At 42.1% G+C, this 19,056-nt stretch overlaps 1 protein-coding gene across 1 annotated transcript; it reads right to left on the bottom strand.

Annotated features, from left to right (window-relative positions):
• Nucleotides 1-15,147: 15,147 nt before the first annotated feature.
• On the bottom strand, nt 15,148-15,978 carry LOC122665394 (uncharacterized mitochondrial protein AtMg00810-like). The gene has a single exon (XM_043861543.1). It carries the CDS (start codon nt 15,976-15,978, stop codon nt 15,148-15,150), a length of 831 nt encoding a protein of 276 aa, XP_043717478.1.
• Nucleotides 15,979-19,056: the final 3,078 nt, after the last annotated feature.

Here is a 19,056-nt window from a genome sequence, read left to right as displayed (position 1 = left end):
TGGTAAGGGTCGTAGCATAGGAACTCGAGCCTAACCACGATATACTACATGAATCCTATCGTGTTGAGAGGTACATCCGGTGTGTCAACGTCCCATTCCATCTAACACCCGGTACCAAGACAACACGGCGCATACAGGCAAGAATGAGATGCAATATACAATTCCACGTAACGGGGTTCCGATGCCGATTTCCCGACCGTAACCCAACACAAATCCATATCATCCAAATCATCATCATCGAATAAGAATAAATGCAAATATGCAATCATGCTTGAATGATAATGTCACAATATAATTCATAAATGCATGAATAAGCAATAGTAAACAAGCTCAAACAGTCACCCAAACCCACTCACCAATTACTTCAAATGGAGTTTGTATAAGCGCAACGATTCCCGCTCAAAATCACCCCATTGCACATATGTTGGCGCCTATGGAAGTGAATAAGAGTGTGAGAGAGTGTAGGGGAGACCTCATAGAGAAACCCCACCATTTACATAAGTTATAAGCCTTAAAAACTGCATCGGAGGCAACGTCGGACTCAGCAGGCTTGCCTCCGACCTTGCCTCCGACCTTCCCTGCAGGCTCAGGACACATCGGAGGCAAACATCGGACTCACGCAGTCTTGCCTCCGATGCAACCCAAGTGTGATTTCAAGGTCTTTAAAAGCCCAGGGTTGTCCCATTTGGTTCTCTAAGCCTCAAGGGACAAGGGAGGGGTGTCTTGGAGTCTATTTGGGTCTTAGAAACACCCAACATTCAAAGATTTAAGGGGGTTTAAAGGATCAAAAGCTCAAAATCCAGATTTGGGGTTTTCTTTGGTGGTTGAAGCTTTAGAATCAAATAGATTCAGCAAGAGGTCAAATAGAGGTCTTTACAGGGTTGTAATGAAAATGGGATAGCATCCTATAAGGGGAAACTACACATGACTCGAGCTAACCCCTTGGGTTTCAAAAAGGAAAACCCCATCTTGGGGCTGCTACCAACGAACCACCCAAGCTCAAACGAGCAAGGGGGAAGAGAGAAAAATGGGGGAAAAGGGCACTTGGCTTACCTGGTTTGAGGTACACACGATGTACCCTCTTTAAAGCTCCAAACCCAAGTGTTTCCTTCTTCTTCTTCCCTTCCTTCTCCTTCTTCTCCTCCTTGCCGCCTCCTCTCTTCATAACTCCCTTCTCAAGCACGGTTAGGTTAGGTTAGGTAGAAATGAGCCAAGACTAATGAATAGTCCTACCCACCTCTCTCTTATAGAAAACCACTATTAATGGCCTGTTTGGATAAGGCCTCATAGTGTACCCTAGGGTCTATTTGGGTAGGGTCAAACATGGCAGGGCACCAATAGCACCTTAGCCACAGGGTCTCACCCACAAGGGTCCTTGTTAGCAGCATTGGATGCAGGGTCGGAGGCAACCAGTAACCTTGCCTCCGATGCGAGTAGGAAGGTGGTTCCCACCATAAGAGGTCAGGGCCTTTGGACCACACTTCGAGGGCTTTGAGAGGGCAGTAAGCACACAACAAATTTGGTCAACTACTTACCCCTGACATGTCAAGGTGCAACCTCCGTGGTCCCGACTAGTTTCCACAAGCAAACTCGTACTATGGTCAATAATTTTATAGCTGGGTTTGACCACCAAGTGAGAACAACTCACCAAAGATAAGTGGCGTGATAACTACACGTCACGGGAAGAATTAATAATTAATTATACTCCCGGGGTGCGGGTATAACATTCTCCCCACCTTACAAGAAATTTCGTCCCCGAAATTTGAGGCAGCTAGGGTCTCAAGTGATAAGGGCTGTTGGATAACAACATCCCAAGTCACCCACATCTTAAACTAAGTCAAAGGTCGAGTCAAGATGAGGCAGTGCCTACATGTCACAGCAAGTCAGGTTCCACAATTCTCTTTTCCTTACAGGGTCAAATTACCACAGGGGTGTGGTTCACAATAACCCTAGGAAAACAGGGTTCCAACTACTAAGTTAAGTCTCAAGGAACAAAGGTTCCCTAGATCTTCCAGATCAGGTGATACCACTCTAGCCTTCACTACTCTGGTCATTCTTGGGTTACAGGATTTAACCTGTCCATAACCCAACATAGGGTTTACATTCTGAAGGCTTTCACATCTGGTTGTCTCATTACCTAACCCAATTTTAGAATGATTTAGAATATTGATGGAATCTCCTATTGTTCACTCCCAGTACGGAGGGAACGCATTTGGTGATCCATTACCCCATTCATATCTGTCGTTGGAGAAGGTCTTATTACATCCTTCAGTTTCAACTTTCACAACCTTTAAACCTACTACACAGTTATCCCACAAGGAAGAGTCCACATCAGTCCTCTTTCGAGAACCAATAACCCTTTAATAGTTTTGGTCCAAGTCAACTCTTCAAGCAGGTCTCAATAAATTAACCTACTCGGTCATTAAATTCATTATTCATTACCCTAAGGTTTGGTCAACCAAGGTCAGGGCTCCAACTAGTTTCCCAGCAAGGTCGAGGTAAGTCATACTTATAGTACCAGAGAATCACTCTAGTCACACAAGTCCAAGGTTCTAAGGGATATATATATATATATATATATCACACCAATATGTAGGCATAGATTCAATAATTACATTCAAATTCCTATGGACATATCTGTCATCTAGGTCAATCCACCAGAACAAGAAGTTCTCAGGTACGGTTCGCTAAGTCCTTTCTTTGGAAAGTCGAATCACGGTGTAGGACTTTCTCTATGAGTCTAAACAAGGTTTGGATGGACCAAGTAAAGTCCAAATAGAGTCATCACTAGCTTGAGGTGTTATGAGTGACTTCCAAATACACGTGACCTTCATGGCTTACTCAAATAAACAGCCCAAACCAGCCTATTACTTTCCTTTCCTAGTACCTACCCACAGGTTTAGATTCTACGCACCACCTTAAGGGTCTCTACCCGCATAGATTTAGGTTTCCCTATCCATAAGGTTTGAGTCCTTACATTCATAGGGTCTAAGGATCTTCATCCTCAAGGGTAACTCTTCTCCTTTTAGGTAAGAGAGGAGTCACAGCGGTTACCAATGCCTGCTAGTTCTTATTAGCTGGCCCAGTCGGGTACAAGTCCTAACCTCTTTCAATTTCAAGGTATTAACTAGACTCATGTGGTCCCCACAAATGGGTCACACAACAGGGGTGTCCGATCTAGGGTATAGGCACAAGATCATCACATATAGGTGTGGTCAAAAGGTCTCCAACATAGGCTCAAAATCTTAAAAGAAAATCGGGTGGACTCACGAGCGACGTCAGCACTCCGGGTGCATTCGTGGCTCCTCCGTGAAAATAGGTAGAGCGGACTAACGGGCGGATGTGGAATGCAAATCCGTTCGTTCGTCCGATCTCAGAAGTCTCAAAGGCCGAGAGAGTTGAAGTCAAACAGATCTACGGATGGACGCATGAGTGTGGATCCGTTCGTTGATCCGCACAGTTTTAAAATGATAATTTCAAGTTTTGTGCAGAGCGGATTCACGAGAAGTGGATCCGTTCGTTCGTCTGTTCGTAGAATTTTAACAAAACAGAGCCACGAGTTTTAAAACGCATTTTTTGGCTCCAAAGAAAAGGACATAACCGCAGGGAGAAAAAGCTCTACAGGGACTTTCGTTCAAGCTCCCCTTAGGTGGTTTTCTTGTAATCTTAAGCCTCAAGGTTCAACTCTTACTTGTTCATGATATGACTTTCTTCCCATTTCTACTTCCTCTTTTCTTGGATTTGGGATGAATCATCTCAAGTTGTGATCATGTCTTGATTTTGCTTGTAATCCCATAGCCATGTACACCAAGTCCATGCCAAAATCGATTGGTCGGAACTAGGGTTTTTAGGTGTAAATCAAGCCCTATTTGATCGATGACACTAAGTTGTTGGATCCTTGTTTGATTATTGCATCTTTTATAAATTTTCAAGTCTTTGCAAGCATTTTAGAGATTGTTGCTATGTTTGTCAAGTCTAGTTGAATTTTACTAGGATTATGTTCAGGTTTTGATTGTGGTAAAGTTATCAATTCACAATATTTTGGGAAAACTCTCCAAGTTCAAATCTAATTCTTTTACATGCCATAAAATCTCATAGAAAATTATCACATTGTCTTATCTTCAAACATATTTCCTTGTATACATGATTGTTGATAAAATCCTTAGAATCTTTCCTCTTCTCTTTTGCCATATTTGATTCGGTCTTACTAGATAGGGCTTAGCTTACATTCTCTAAGTTGTCACAAATCATATTTACTTGTTTCCCAAGATTCAAACTTTCAACCACAAAATCTGAAAATTTTCTTTGAAGTTCAAGGCATGCTCCATGATTGAATAAACCCATTTCTTGCTTGAACCCACTATTTTGTATAAAATATTACTTTTTATGCATATTATGACCATGAATCTTCATTATTTATCATGTCATTCACATAATGGCCATGCCTTTCCTTTTTCTCCAACTTCTTAGATCACAATTTGATAAAAAAATCAGAATTTTCTAGCCTAAGAATCCTGCTGTAACTTAATTGCCTTGAAAAAAGAATCAAAGGCTAGGTTTTAAACCCCATAACCTTACATTGATCATCTACTTAGGCCTTAATATTCAAGGTATTACTTTGCTATCTACTTGGCTTTTGGCTGCAGGTTAAAACAATCAATGGCTCCAAGAACACGACGTACATGCGTAGAACAAATTGCACCAACTGTCCTAGATCCACTATGGTTCCAAAAGATAGAGGACCAAGAGCTTTATCGAGACTACTTCCGCTTCAGAAATATAATGGAAGGGCGGGATGTAGTGTTGGATGATCTCAAGCTTACAAGGTGGGGCAGAGATTTGAGGCATTGGGGTGGACCAACATTCTCAACCTTCCTGAACCATACTACTTGAAACTCATTCGCCATTTCTATACAAATCTGGACACCGAGAACCCGGGCATACAAAATTATCAGGTTGTCTCATATGTCAAGGGGGTTCCTATAGCCTTCATCGCAGACAGCTTGATCGGCGTTATCAACATGTCCATTGGAGGAGCAAAGACCTATTGTTCACCTAGAAGGAATCCCTATACCTTCATCAGGTGGGAGGTATTGACATTCTGACGACCATAAGGCGGTTGAACCTACGAGTGGTGGATGGCTTCGATGAGGTCACGAAGCAACTCTTCGACCAGACTCGGCGCCTAGAGGGTATCGAGAGAGGGGTAGATGATATCAACACCTTTCTTGGTCGCGATGGTGGCGGTGGTGCAAATGACTATCCCAACTTTCTCTCAACAAATTGAAGTTATCCCGGATCAGTTCTTCTAGTTCTTGTCTTAGGATGAACAACTGGGAACTTTTAGAAATGGTAGACTTGTATATTTAATCTGAGATGAACATAATCAAATGTTTGAGTTGGAACAAATGGGGTCTTGCATTCTGAGTTGGGAAAGGCACAGTTATGCCCAAACAGAGAATCTGGAACAATTATGGTGTTTAGATTGGTATCTCTTGATTGAGCAGGATGGAGTCATATGTTTTTATTGGAATAGATGAAATAATGAATGTTGAAATAGGAAGGATATGATTGCCTCCCAAGAAAATTTGGAACAATTAGATATTTGTAATTAATCTTATATGTATCTCTATGTAGTTAATTAATTCTTTCTTGTTTAATTCATTGTTGATAATTGTGCTTAGTTATGATTGATTCATTAGTGTTTATGAATTATAGCATATAATTTCCCATCTATGACCTACTTAAGACTCAACCAAGCAATTACATTGTTGTAGCTTAACAGCCTATGGTTCAAGTCCTAAGTTCCATGTTACCTATTATCTTCTAAGTCCTTGTTTCACCACAATCAGTCTTCTCCTATGTCTGCACACAATCATTTATGTTCTTGAAGATTTTTAATTTAGAACCTAATTGTGGAGAGTAAATCAAGAGTCCGCAAGACTGTGGTTGGTGCAGAGCATCATTGCTCTGATACCATGTTGTCACACCCCTATCCCGATAAGGGATAGAATACAATATCAGGGTATGATTGGGGTGACACGCGTCATCCCACCTCACCGCCAGTCTGAGTACTCCTCTTCTGTAGATCCGAGCGAAAGACAGTAAGATCAGGTCGACTATCCACTACATAGCAATATACAATCAAGAAACATAAAACAAGTCAGCCAACAGGTACACGAAAGAAAAGTACATAAGCAAATACCAAAGAAGCCAAATGTCTTACCAGGATCAACTTCCAAAGGCATAAGAAGGCCTCGGAATCCAGCTGATGGACGTCGAACAGGTCGCATCCTTGACATCGCTGGAGGGTGTCGCGCTCAAAGTCATTCAACTCAAGAGGGCGGTTCACCCCCTTGACATCAATAACCTCCCAGGTAGATCGCAAGGCACATCAGGGGACCACGACAAAAAGAAGCGGTCTCTCCAATTGTCACACCCCTATCCCGATAAGGGATAGAATACAATATCAGGGTATGATTGGGGTGACACGCGTCATCCCACCTCACCGCCAGGATCTCGATGCAGTGGCCAACTCACAGTCATAAACCAATATTAAAATACAATAATATCAGAGTACGAAAGACAAAGGAATATTACATTCCAAGACAGGTCAGAGTTTGCGAAAGCGTAAATGAAATGATTATAAGATGTTCATTGGCTAATGATAATAAGTAACATAGTTACAAAATTCCTATGACCATCAAGTAGCTACCAAAAAGGTAAAACATAAAAGTTTATACAAAGCACAATGCTCTAAAATAATAATAAAATGGGAGCGATCCCAAGTAACAGTACAACCCGTAGGCACAATCATCATGGGCAACCATCGCCATGATCCTCAGTCACGGTCTCTGGCTCCACAGTAATCATCTGCATCCAAATCTAAAAAGAATGTGTACACGGGGGTTAGCTCCACCGAGCTAGTGAGAGAGAAAGGGGATGCACAATCACACAATCACAAATAGTCCATGGTGCATGCTATTATTAATTCATTTACCACCTAACACACAATGCTAAGTCAATGGGTATATGCTACTGCAATAACTCGGGAAGACATTGTGGATCCTTCCATTCTCACCACAATGCAACCTCAATTATTACTATGGAGCCCGCGCCGGTCGTAGTCATCACCACCCAGAGGCAGACCCCGATAACCATTACTACCCCTGGCCTGGCCTCTCTAACTCTCCACAGGCAGCAGGTGCTCTGGCTACCCAACACCTAAACCCCTGTTGGTAAGGGTCGTAGCATAGGGAACTGAGCCTAACCACAGATATACTACATGAATCCTATCGTGTTGAGAGGTACATCCGGGTGTGTCAACGTCCCATTCCATCTAACACCCGGGTACCAGCACAACACGGCGCATACAGGCAAGAATGAGATGCAATATACAATTCCACGTAATACGGGGGTTCCGGTGCCAGTACTTCCCGGCACCGTAACCCAACACAAATCCATATCATCCAAATCATCATCATCGAATAAGAATAAATGCAAATATGCAATCATGCTTGAATGATAATGTCACAATATAATTCATAAATGCATGAATAAGCAATAGTAAACAAGCTCAAACAGTCACCCAAACCCACTCACCAATTACTTCAAATGGAGTTTGTATAAGCGCAACGATTCCCGCTCAAAATCACCCCATTGCACATATGTTGGCGCCTATGGAAGTGAATAAGAGTGTGAGAGAGTGTAGGGGAGACCTCATAGAGAAACCCCACCGTTTACATAAGTTATAAGCCTTAAAAACTGCATCGGAGGCAACGTCGGACTCAGCAGGCCTGCCTCCGACCTTGCCTCCGACCTTCCCTGCAGGCTCAGGACACATCGGAGGCAAACATCGGACTCACGCAGTCTTGCCTCCGATGCAACCCAAGTGTGATTTCAAGGTCTTTAAAAGCCCAGGGTTGTCCCATTTGGTTCTCTAAGCCTCAAGGGACAAGGGAGGGATGTCTTGGAGTCTATTTGGGTCTTAGAAACACCCAACATTCAAAGATTTAAGGGGGTTTAAAGGATCAAAAGCTCAAAATCCAGATTTGGGGTTTTCTTTGGTGGTTGAAGCTTTAGAATCAAATAGATTCAGCAAGAGGTCAAATAGAGGTCTTTACAGGGTTGTAATGAAAATGGGATAGCATCCTATAAGGGGAAACTACACATGACTCGAGCTAACCCCTTGGGTTTCAAAAAGGAAAACCCCATCTTGGGGCTGCTACCAACGAACCACCCAAGCTCAAACGAGCAAGGGGGAAGAGAGAAAAATGGGGGAAAAGGGCACTTGGCTTACCTGGTTTGAGGTACACACGATGTACCCTCTTTAAAGCTCCAAACCCAGCAGCCGTTTCCTTCTTCTTCTTCCCTTCCTTCTCCTTCTTCTCCTCCTTGCCGCCTCCTCTCTTCATAACTCCCTTCTCAAGCACGGTTAGGTTAGGTTAGGTAGAAATGAGCCAAGACTAATGAATAGTCCTACCCACCTCTCTCTTATAGAAAACCACTATTAATGGCCTGTTTGGATAAGGCCTCATAGTGTACCCTAGGGTCTATTTGGGTAGGGTCAAACATGGCAGGGCACCAATAGCACCTTAGCCACAGGGTCTCACCCACAAGGGTCCTTGTTAGCAGCATTGGATGCAGGGTCGGAGGCAACCAGTAACCTTGCCTCCGATGCGAGTAGGAAGGTGGTTCCCACCATAAGAGGTCAGGGCCTTTGGACCACACTTCGAGGGCTTTGAGAGGGCAGTAAGCACACAACAAATTTGGTCAACTACTTACCCCTGACATGTCAAGGTGCAACCTCCGTGGTCCCGACTAGTTTCCACAAGCAAACTCGTACTATGGTCAATAATTTTATAGCTGGGTTTGACCACCAGTGAGAACAACTCACCAGCATAAGTGGCAGTGATAACTACACGTCACGGGGAAGAATTAATAATTAATTATACTCCCGGGGTGCGGGTATAACACCAATACTTCACCGAGCTGGTGATCCCCACCAGAGGATCAAGCACGGCGAGTGACCCCTTGGGGAGACGACGAGCGAAGTGGTAACACCCTCCTTCCCCCTTCTTCAACACATAGAAGTACGAGAACAGGGGAATGGTGGTGGCACGCCCCATCCGGAAGAAGAACACATAGAAACCCAGAATGACAAGTCAAGAGTTGGGCAACACCTGCCCAGGAGTGAGACCCCAGTGCTCCAACACTAACTCCACAAAACGGGAGACAGGGAAACGAAGACCATGGGTGAAGAAGATACGGTAAAGGCAGACCTCATCCGCTCGATGGGAGTAAGCGCAGTCATCAGGACCAGGGACGCGGAGCACGACCTCGGAGGGTATATGGTACTCTCGGCGAAGTGATGCCAAGTCCGAAGAAGTCAAGATGCTCGAAATGTGAGCCAACTTGCTCCTAGGGTCACCGACTGAAGTAGAGGCTCTAGAAGCCTTACGACCCCTATTAGGGGCGGAACCTCTAGAAACCTCCTCCTCCCCATCACTAGCAGCAGGGGAAGGCAGAGAAGAAGAATGTTTCGCGGGGGATGACAACCCCGAAGAGGACTCCTTAGCAGATCCAACAACGACCGTAGTTGGATCAGAGTCGTCCGATGATGACATAGAAAAACAATGAAGCAGACTAACTACTTACTTAGATCGATGACCTCCCAGGACTAAGCAACTGAGGAGAAGAGAGGGATGACAACCTGCAACCACCAATGCAGAGCCAATCAAAAAAAAAATAAAAAAATAAAAAAAAACATAAAAAAAAAGAGAGAAGAAAAGAGAAGAAGAGAAAGAAAAGAACATACCAGGCGCGATCGGGTAGGCGTCGACCAAAGCGCGGACGTCGAACAGGCTCAGGCGCAGATCACTTGGGCGTAGATCATCAGGTGAACACCTGGACACGGATCTCTTGGGCGCAGATCGTTGGGCGCGGACACTTGGGCGCAAATCAGAAGGGTGCAAAACGAGAAGGGCGCGGACCAAGAAGGGCACAGACCAAGAAGGGTGCGAATCAGAAGGGTGCGGATCAAGAAGGGCGTGGACCAAGAAGGGCGCGAATCAGAAGGGTGCGGATCAGAAGGGCGCTGATCAAGAAGGGCGCGGATCAAGCCAGGCGCGAACTAGAAGGGCGCCGATCGAGTTAGGAGCAAGCCAGGCGCCAACCGTGATGGGCGCCAATCAGAGCCCGATGCAGATGAAATGAGCGTCGACCGCAGGGCGTAGATGGTGGATGGCGAACAATGGACGAGCATCAACCAAGGCAAGCTAAACATAGATCAACAAGCAAGAGAGTACAAGCACAAAGCCAAGGCTAAGTACTAAGCCATGCACATCGAAGCAAGCCAAGTAAAAGCTAATAGCCAAGAGGTATCAAGCAAGCAAAGGGAGAACACTACTTCTCATTGTGACCCAAGAACAAACACATGGGGGGAACAATGAATAGTAACCAAACTCAAAGCCCAAGAAAAAGTGGAAGATGCAAAAAGCAAGGAGAGCAAAAACAAGAGAGAGAGGAAGAGAAATAGAAGAAGTGAAAAGGGAGAATGAGACAAGAGCATATATCTACAAAAAGAAAATAAAATAAAATGGGAGAGGAGAGGTTTGAACCGACAACCTCTCCCTCACTAAGTAATTCATAGGCACATCCTCAGAGAAGAGATTATTTATAGGGAACCCCCTAATTGGTACAAGTATGCAAAGGATACTCTCTTGAGCACTCTGTTCCAAGAGAGTGGGGGGCAAATGATGAACCCAAATTCACTCCAACCAATCAGAGGTCGCCACGTGTCCCGATCCAAGGAAGGGAGCCAAAACAGGGCCCATAAAGGACCAACCGCAGGCACCGACCACCAACACCCACGGACGTAAACCCCATCGGGCTCGGCCACCCTTGGACGCCAACCCCCTTTGGGGGCGCTGACCTCCCTGGGCACCAACCCCCTTGGGGTGAAGACCCCGGGACACGGATTCCCCGAACACGTCATCCCCGGGCACAGTCTCCCTCAAACACGATAGTCGCCACCACCATCAACGAGACACATATCGCATCACCAAGGACTCTAGGCCACCGCCTATTGAGTCACGTCGTATAAACGGACTCATATACTAGGAACCTCATCTACCACGTAGATGAGGTCTATCCACCAAGGATGCTAAGTCAATCATGACACTACGTCTCACAGGAAGACAACCTATCAAGGATAAGCCCTACTACTCAGGGACTCTATCACCTACGGCAAACACTCTACATCAAGTGGGACTCTCCACACTGCCATGCTCTACTATAAATGGCAAGGTACACAGCCCCATCAAGGGACATCTTAACTCATTTTGAATACTACTATTCATCTGTTTGCTCAGAGAGATCTAACTTAGGCATCGGAGAGTCCTAGGCCGGAACCACACCGGTTCTCCTTTGTCACCCAGGGTCTTTTGCAGGTTACGACACTCGAAGGACTGCTGAGCAATTTCTTAACACAACAAGCCCTAATCGAAGAAGAGAAGAAGAAGAGGAGCCAAACTCAACTCACTCCACACTTGGTGAGTGTCCCCTTCCCCCATCTCTTCCCTCTCTCTCACTATTCATTCTATTTTGGGTTTTGGGTTTGGGAGTGTTTAGCCATTAATGGGGCTTCACCAACCCAAAGGGAGAACTGCAAATAGATGGCATTAATGCCATCATTGTGAGACTAAATAACCTCTTATGGTTCCCACCTTCTTCCCCATTCAAGACCCAACCCATTATGTAAACCCTAAATTAGGAACTGAGGATTTTGGGGGGTTTTCCTATGGGTTCGTGTCACACCCCAACTCCACCCTAAGGTTTTGATATGACTAGGATGTTTCCCAACATCCTAAACCACTACCAGGATCTCGATGCAGTGGCTTGAATCACAATCAACTTAATACAAACTCACAAGCACATCAGAGTGTGGAACGAAAACGCATTTACATTATAGGAAAAATGTAAAATCAAGAGTGTGGAAGCGTTTACAATAATAAAAATGTGTTCATTTATCTAAATGATAGATAATTTAATATATATATATATATATCTATATATATATACTAGTAAAATTTCACGTGTGCACATGAGATAGAGAAGACAAAGAATGGAAGGGATGTAAGAAAAATGGATGGGGATAATAAGAGGTTTATGCAAAGGAGAGACGGTGATACCATGGGCTAATGCTAAAGAGTAGAAAATTAGTAACACAATTTCAGCTAAGAGTGTACTCAATTGGATGAGAGAGAAGTAAATAGAATTGATTGACTATCCTTTTAGGATTCTTTGTCCACAACCAACATAACTATAGGTACTGAATAATATGGCTAAGACAATTTCAAATCCTTTACTGAAAGCTCTGATATCTGCGAGGGAGTAGCAGCACATTTTGAAACTCAACAATTATAAGGGAGGATGAGATTTCTTTGAAGAAAATTTATTGCAGAGGGTAGACATGGCATTAGTATAGGCATAAAAATCATCTAGCACTTTCTCACAGGTTCATGTGTTAAAAGGAGACTACACCAATGTCATCTACAGTCATATGTTCTCTTAAAGAAGATAATGTCTGCCAATATACTCTCAAAAATTTTAAAGACAAAGAATTCATTCCTATCATTATTGCTTAAAAGCTTCATTCCTGTAGTTGCCCTATCTTTTTGGTAAATAAAACTTTCAAGTAACCAAAACAAATAAAAACTCAATCCAGCCACATTAGTTACAAAGTTAATTATAATGATAGTATTGATAAATGTATTAAACTCCTGCCATTGGACTGTTCGATTCATGAGTTTTCAACCAATTTTCTTGATTTCTGTGCTTGACCAATTGTAACTGTTGATTCTTTAAAACTGGTTTGTTGTGAGACTAAAATTGGAAAAAAAAAAGCATTTGATTAATAAATTGTACTGAAATACCTATAAATTTGGGATCAAAGAAAATAAAGGTTATGGGAAGAACATGAGGGTGTGGGAAGGGGGGATCATCTACTATCATTTAAGTTTCAAACTGCTTCTAAAATAATAGATTAAAGTTCAGCTGAAAGATTGGTTGGATTCGGAAAATCAAAAGTGAAATCTCTTGATAAAAGTGATGAACTCATGGACAAAATTAATACAAATAACTGAACATCCATAGAAGCAATCAGAACCCAAAAAAAAAAATTGTGAATCCCAGGTGCCACTGAGAAGGGGGGTGAATCAATGGATCTCAATAATTTTTCTTCCAATCTCAAGCAAACAACTTATTGGCGACACATCACCTATTGCAATTCAAGATTGGCCGGGGCAGTCCCGTAATTACCAATCACACATAGACACGTCCACCACACACTACAATGTGGTTGGGTCTACCAGACAGTGTCCCACCACTCTGCACAACAATCACTTCAAGTATATGTTGAAAATAAAATCAATGCAAAGACACCAGATATACGTGGTTCGGCCAAAGTGCCTACGTCCCCGGAGGAATACCCGTAAAGGGTTTCATATTTCCCCAATACACTACTCAAATTATGATCGCTACAACGATCCAGGTGCAACAACACCTGCTTCTGATTATGATCCTACACAGTCTAGGGCTACAACCCCAAAGCCAATCAAGCCCCAACTTGATTGGTATTACAATGTTAAATTGAAAATCAATTACAAGCCCTTCCCCAAAAGATGAACAAAACTAGGGGTGTTTTCAACACATAAGCAAACCCCAAAAAAAATTAATAGGACTTGTAAAATAAAAGAATACCTCTCTCCTGTGTATTCCAGAGATCAGTCTACTGCAGTACCCCTTCGAGAGTCGATGCACACATCCGAATGTTCATTGCAGCTTCACAGATCGATCCATTAAAGTATTCTATGCATAAAAAAATTTTCTCTACATTTTCTGCTTCTACAAGTGGCTCCAATGTATTCCTCTTGAAAAAATACACTAAATCAAAAAAAAATTTCATCCTACTTGGACTCCGAATGAGAGAGATATTGCCTTCCAAAGTTGAATGATACAAAAATGGCAAGTGGAGGGTGAAATTGTAATATTAAAAAATATTAGTGACAATCGGCAAGGCACGACCTGCATAGCAATATTGACCGAGAGATCACATTCCAAAATATGGTGACAACTTGTTTCAATGAGATCTTGATTCGATGTAGCGCAGCTATACCCAATACCAAAGAACTAGCCAATAGAGATGCGCCCGTTCGGATCAATAAAAAATGACATGATGAACAACATCCAACGACCACCATGATTCTGTAACTTTATAAAACAATGGGAAACTTCTGTCTCCAGTAGCACTTAAAAAAAGCGACCAAAAAATTTGGCTAAGTATAAAACTTTTTGCCTATTCCAGATTTGCTCCATTTTTGCGTATCGACACGGAAATAACTGTAACTTTCTCCTATGAAACTTAAATGATGCAAGACCAGTTGCGTTGGAACCGTGAATTGACGAACTTCATTTCTCATGAAGACCAACTCACCCATAAATTCCATTAAACTTTTCAAAAATGACCTTAAATTCACTGCCATTGCATAAACCTGTGAAATCAGAACTTTAACAGAATGAAACCTTCACCTGCTGCTCCTTCCATTTTCCAAACACTATATAAGGACTCAATATGCTGTTAAATGGTGTTCTTCAAGTGCGGGTATCCTTGTAACCCTGTCAAATGACCAAAATACCCTTATAACTGTGTAGGTGACTGTTTGACCATTTCAGCTCTTCCAACTCACCAAATACCATTGTCGCATCACCAATATGACTAATAATGTTGTCAAAAATGACAACACCACTCCAGCAAGCCTCAGTTGACCCAGTTGACCAATAATCTCCCCCTTTGGAATTATTGGCAACCCTTTACACACACACCAACTTCACCCCCTTTGACAACAAGTACAAAGGGTCATGGAAACTCCCCCTATCTAGAAGCTCCCTTTAAACATGTGCTATCTACTGTGCAATTGGAGTCACAACTCCAAGTTTGTATCAAAGCCGCTCAAAACTCTCCTTGGGAAGAGGTTTTGTGAAAATATCTGCCACTTGTTCTGATGTAGGGACAAAGTCTAATCTCACCTCATTATCTGTCACCTTCTCCTTCAAAAAGTGATATCGAATGTCGATATGCTTTGTCCTTCAGTGTTGCACCGGATTCTTGGAAATGTTGATGGCGCTCATATTATGACACATAATAGGAATTAGTTCAGCACTAATGATGCCATAGTCTGCAACTTGCCTCTTCATCCATATCAACTGAGTGCAACAAGCTGTCGCTGCAATATATTCGGCCTCTGCTGTCAATAATGAAACAGACTCTTGTTTGTTACTGTGCCATGCCACCAAACTCTGTCCTAGATAGAAAGTACCGCCACTAGTACTTTTCCTATCATCAATGCTGCCTTCCCAATCCGCATCTGAAAATGTCGTGAGAGTGAATTTATCAGTTTTGGAGTACCATAGTCTATAATCAACTGTACCCCTAAGATATTTGAAAATTCGTTTGATTGCTAAAAGATGTGTCTCCTTCGGGCTTGCTTGAAATCTAGCCACCAAACATACTGCTTGTAGAATATCAGGTCGTGACGCCGTCAAGTATAACAGACTGCCAATCATTGATCTGTAACGTGTCTGGTCAACGGAGGGGGATTCATCATCAGTACTCAATTTGCATCCCACAACCATGGGTGTACCCACTGGTTTATTGTCTTCCATCTGGAACTTCTTTAACATTTCTTTTGTGTATTTCATCTGAGAGATGAAAATACCTTTTTGACGTTGACTCACTTGTAAACCAAGAAAATATGAGAGTTCACCAAGCATTGACATCTCAAACTCATATTTCATCTTCTCCGCAAACTGTTTGCATAGGTCATTGCAATGTCCTCCAAAGATGATATCATCAACGTACACAACAATAACTAGTTTACTGCTATCTTCTGTCATAACATACAGGTTACTATCCACCATACCTTTGCGAAGCCCCAGCTAATGTAAGTATGTATCTAACCTTGAGTACCATGCTCGTGGTGCTTGCTTTAAGCCATATAAAGCTTTCTTTAGTCTACATACCATATTGGGGTCATCACCAAGCTAAAACCCATCAAGTTGTTCAATGTATACCTCTTCTTCAAGATTACCATTCAAAAAGGCTAATTTCATGTCTATCTGATATACCTTGAACCCCTTGTACACTGCTAATGCCAAAAACATCCGAATAGATTCAAGCCTTGCAACTGGTGCAAAAGTCTCATCAAAATTGATTCCTTCAACCTGTGCATATCCTTTGCAAACCAATCTAGCCTTGTTCTGACAACTTTACCGTCTTCATTAACTTGTTCCTGTAGACCCACTTGGTGCCAATTACATTTTTGGTTGCAGGCCTGGGAACTAACTCCCATGTTTTGTTCTTCTCTATCTGATCCAACTCTTCATTCATTGCCTTTACCCAATTTTCATCTTTACTTGCCTCATCAACTGTTTTGGGCTCAACCTGTGACAATAAAGAAAACATCTACTTGGGCTTCTTTATTTTCCTTGTTTGAATTCCAGCACTTGGGTCACCGATGATCTGTTGAGGAGGATGGTTCTTCTGTGTTTGGGTATCCTTAGGTCTGCCATCTCTCTCAGTCTCTGTGTCAATTTTCGGACCATATGAGCCATAATCATCATGTTGTTGAACTTCTAAATGACTATCTGACTGCTTCTCAACATCAACTACATCATCATCAAAATCATCATCTTCAAACATTGTACCATGTGGTTGTACTTGTTTGGAAGATCCTATCTGTTCATCAATCTTAACATCAGAACTTTCCACAATCTTACCAGACCTTTTGTTATAGCATCGATAAGCTTTGCTTTTGGAAGAGTAGCCTAGGAAGATCCCTTCATCTGCTCTATCATCGAATTTTTCAAGGTTATCTTCCTTTCTTTTGATGAAACATTTGCTACCAAACACTCTAAAGTGTTTCACTGTGGCTCTTCTCTTAAACCATAATTCATATGGAGTTTTGGATTCTTTTGGTCTCAATAGGTATCTATTACATGTGTAGACAGCCATGTAGATGGCTTCTCTCCAAAAATGCTTTGCAACATTATTTTCTATTAACATAGCCCTTGCCATTTCTTGAACTATTCTGTTTTTCCTCTCAACTACCCCATTTTGTTGTGGGGTTCTTGCTGTTGAGTGTTGAATCTTGATGCCATGATCATTACAAAAACTTGAGAAAGTACTCCATGTGAACTCCTTTCCTTGGTCAGACCTGATGCACTTGATTGACTTGCCAATTTCATTCTCAACCCTTTTCTTGAATACCTTGAAACAGTCCAAGGCCTCAGTTTTGTCCTTGAGAAATGAAACCCATGTCATCCTAGAGAACTCATCCACAAAAAGCATAAAGTACCTCTCACCTCCTATTACTTGAGTCCTCATTGGTCCACACAAATCGGTATGAATTTAGTCCAATGGCTTACTTGAGTGATACTCCTTTGACTTATAGATAGCTCTTGTTTGCTTACCCTTTTGACATGGTCCACAAACATGATTTGTTGGATTCTTTATTCTTGGAAGATCTCTCACTGCCTTGTTCTTACTTAACTTGGCTAAATTTTTTAAGTTGATATGTCCAAGTCTTCTGTGCCATAGATTATTTTCATCTTCTTGACTAATCATGCATTTATCTTCCATACTCTCTGACAGGACATACAAATTTTTAGGTGTCCTGGAACCATGAGCCACAGTTCTTCCATTTTTGGTCCTCTTAATTACACAACCTTCCTTTGTAAATACAACCTCATTTCCCTGGTCGCATATCTGGCTAACACTAAGAAGGTTATGTTTCAATCCACTCACATACAATACATTGTTAGATTTGATTTTTCCTTGGTCCAAGTTAACTGTTCCCCTGCCTTCAATCTTGGCACCATCATTGTTCCCAAACCTAACTGAGCCACCTTCAATCTTGTCAAGATTAGAGAAACTTCCCTTGTCACCAGTCATATGTATAGAACACCCGCTGTCAAGAATCCAAGGAGATGGTTTGTTATTTACCTTGAAAGCAGTTTGAACAATTAATGAGGTATTGTTGTCCTTTCTCTTTTTCTTCTCAACCCAAACTGCTTTTTCAATAACAGTGATGGGTTTTCTTGCCTTCTCTTCAATAACCATCTTCTTTTTCTTAGGTTGCCTATTTGGGAGGGTTTGCTTTTGACTTCTCATAGCTTGTCATTGAGATGGAAGTAAGGTCTTGCAGTTCCTTGCTAGATGACCAATCTTTCCACACCTATAACACTCAATGCCATCATCTGCAAGAGCTGCAAATTTATTCTTGCTTAAAAAATTTGTGGGTTTTTCATTCCTTCTACACTCTACCACACAATGCCCAAACATGTTGAAACCATAGCAATACCCATTGAACCTATGAATCTGCCATAAGTTTCTGTTGTAGCCATTTAACCTATGATGATTGATTGTAGTGAATCCATCCTTATCAACCTTCCTTTTATCTGAATTTTCAGAATTAGAGCCATTTTTCTTTCTTTTCCCCCCAACAAACAGAACTGGATTTTGTGTCGTGCCTTGTCCTTTGGTTTTCACACCACTAGAAACTCTTCCTTTCTCATACCCAAGACCAGATTTGTCATTACTGGGTCTTTGTACACTAAGTATCTCATCCAAGATAGTACTCTCATGAACTTCATGATGATCTTCCTCAGGTACTAGTACACTTACTTCTTTGCCTTTTGAACTTGACACTATAACTATTGGAGTTGAGGTAACAGCTGCCCGATAGTCAGTATTTTTCAACAATTCACATTCAGCTCTCAAAGTGACAATTTCTTCTTCAAGTTGAGTGCATTCGTCAATCTTTGAGGATAAGCTATAGCTTATATCTTCATTGATCTTCTTGGTTTCTTCTATGATAAGTAACAATTGACTGATCTTCTCACTTTCTTCTGCAAGTTGAGCCTCAAGAGTTTTTATCTTCTTTCTTTCTACCTTGAGTTTCTTTAAGGCGGTGTATAGTTCTTCTTGAAGATCATACT

Source organism: Telopea speciosissima, chromosome 6, assembly GCF_018873765.1.
Source record: "Telopea speciosissima isolate NSW1024214 ecotype Mountain lineage chromosome 6, Tspe_v1, whole genome shotgun sequence".
NCBI classification, from domain to species: Eukaryota; Viridiplantae; Streptophyta; class Magnoliopsida; order Proteales; family Proteaceae; genus Telopea; species Telopea speciosissima.
The sequence above is the reverse complement of the archived record's forward strand: the minus strand, read 5'-3'. Positions and strand labels throughout refer to the sequence as shown.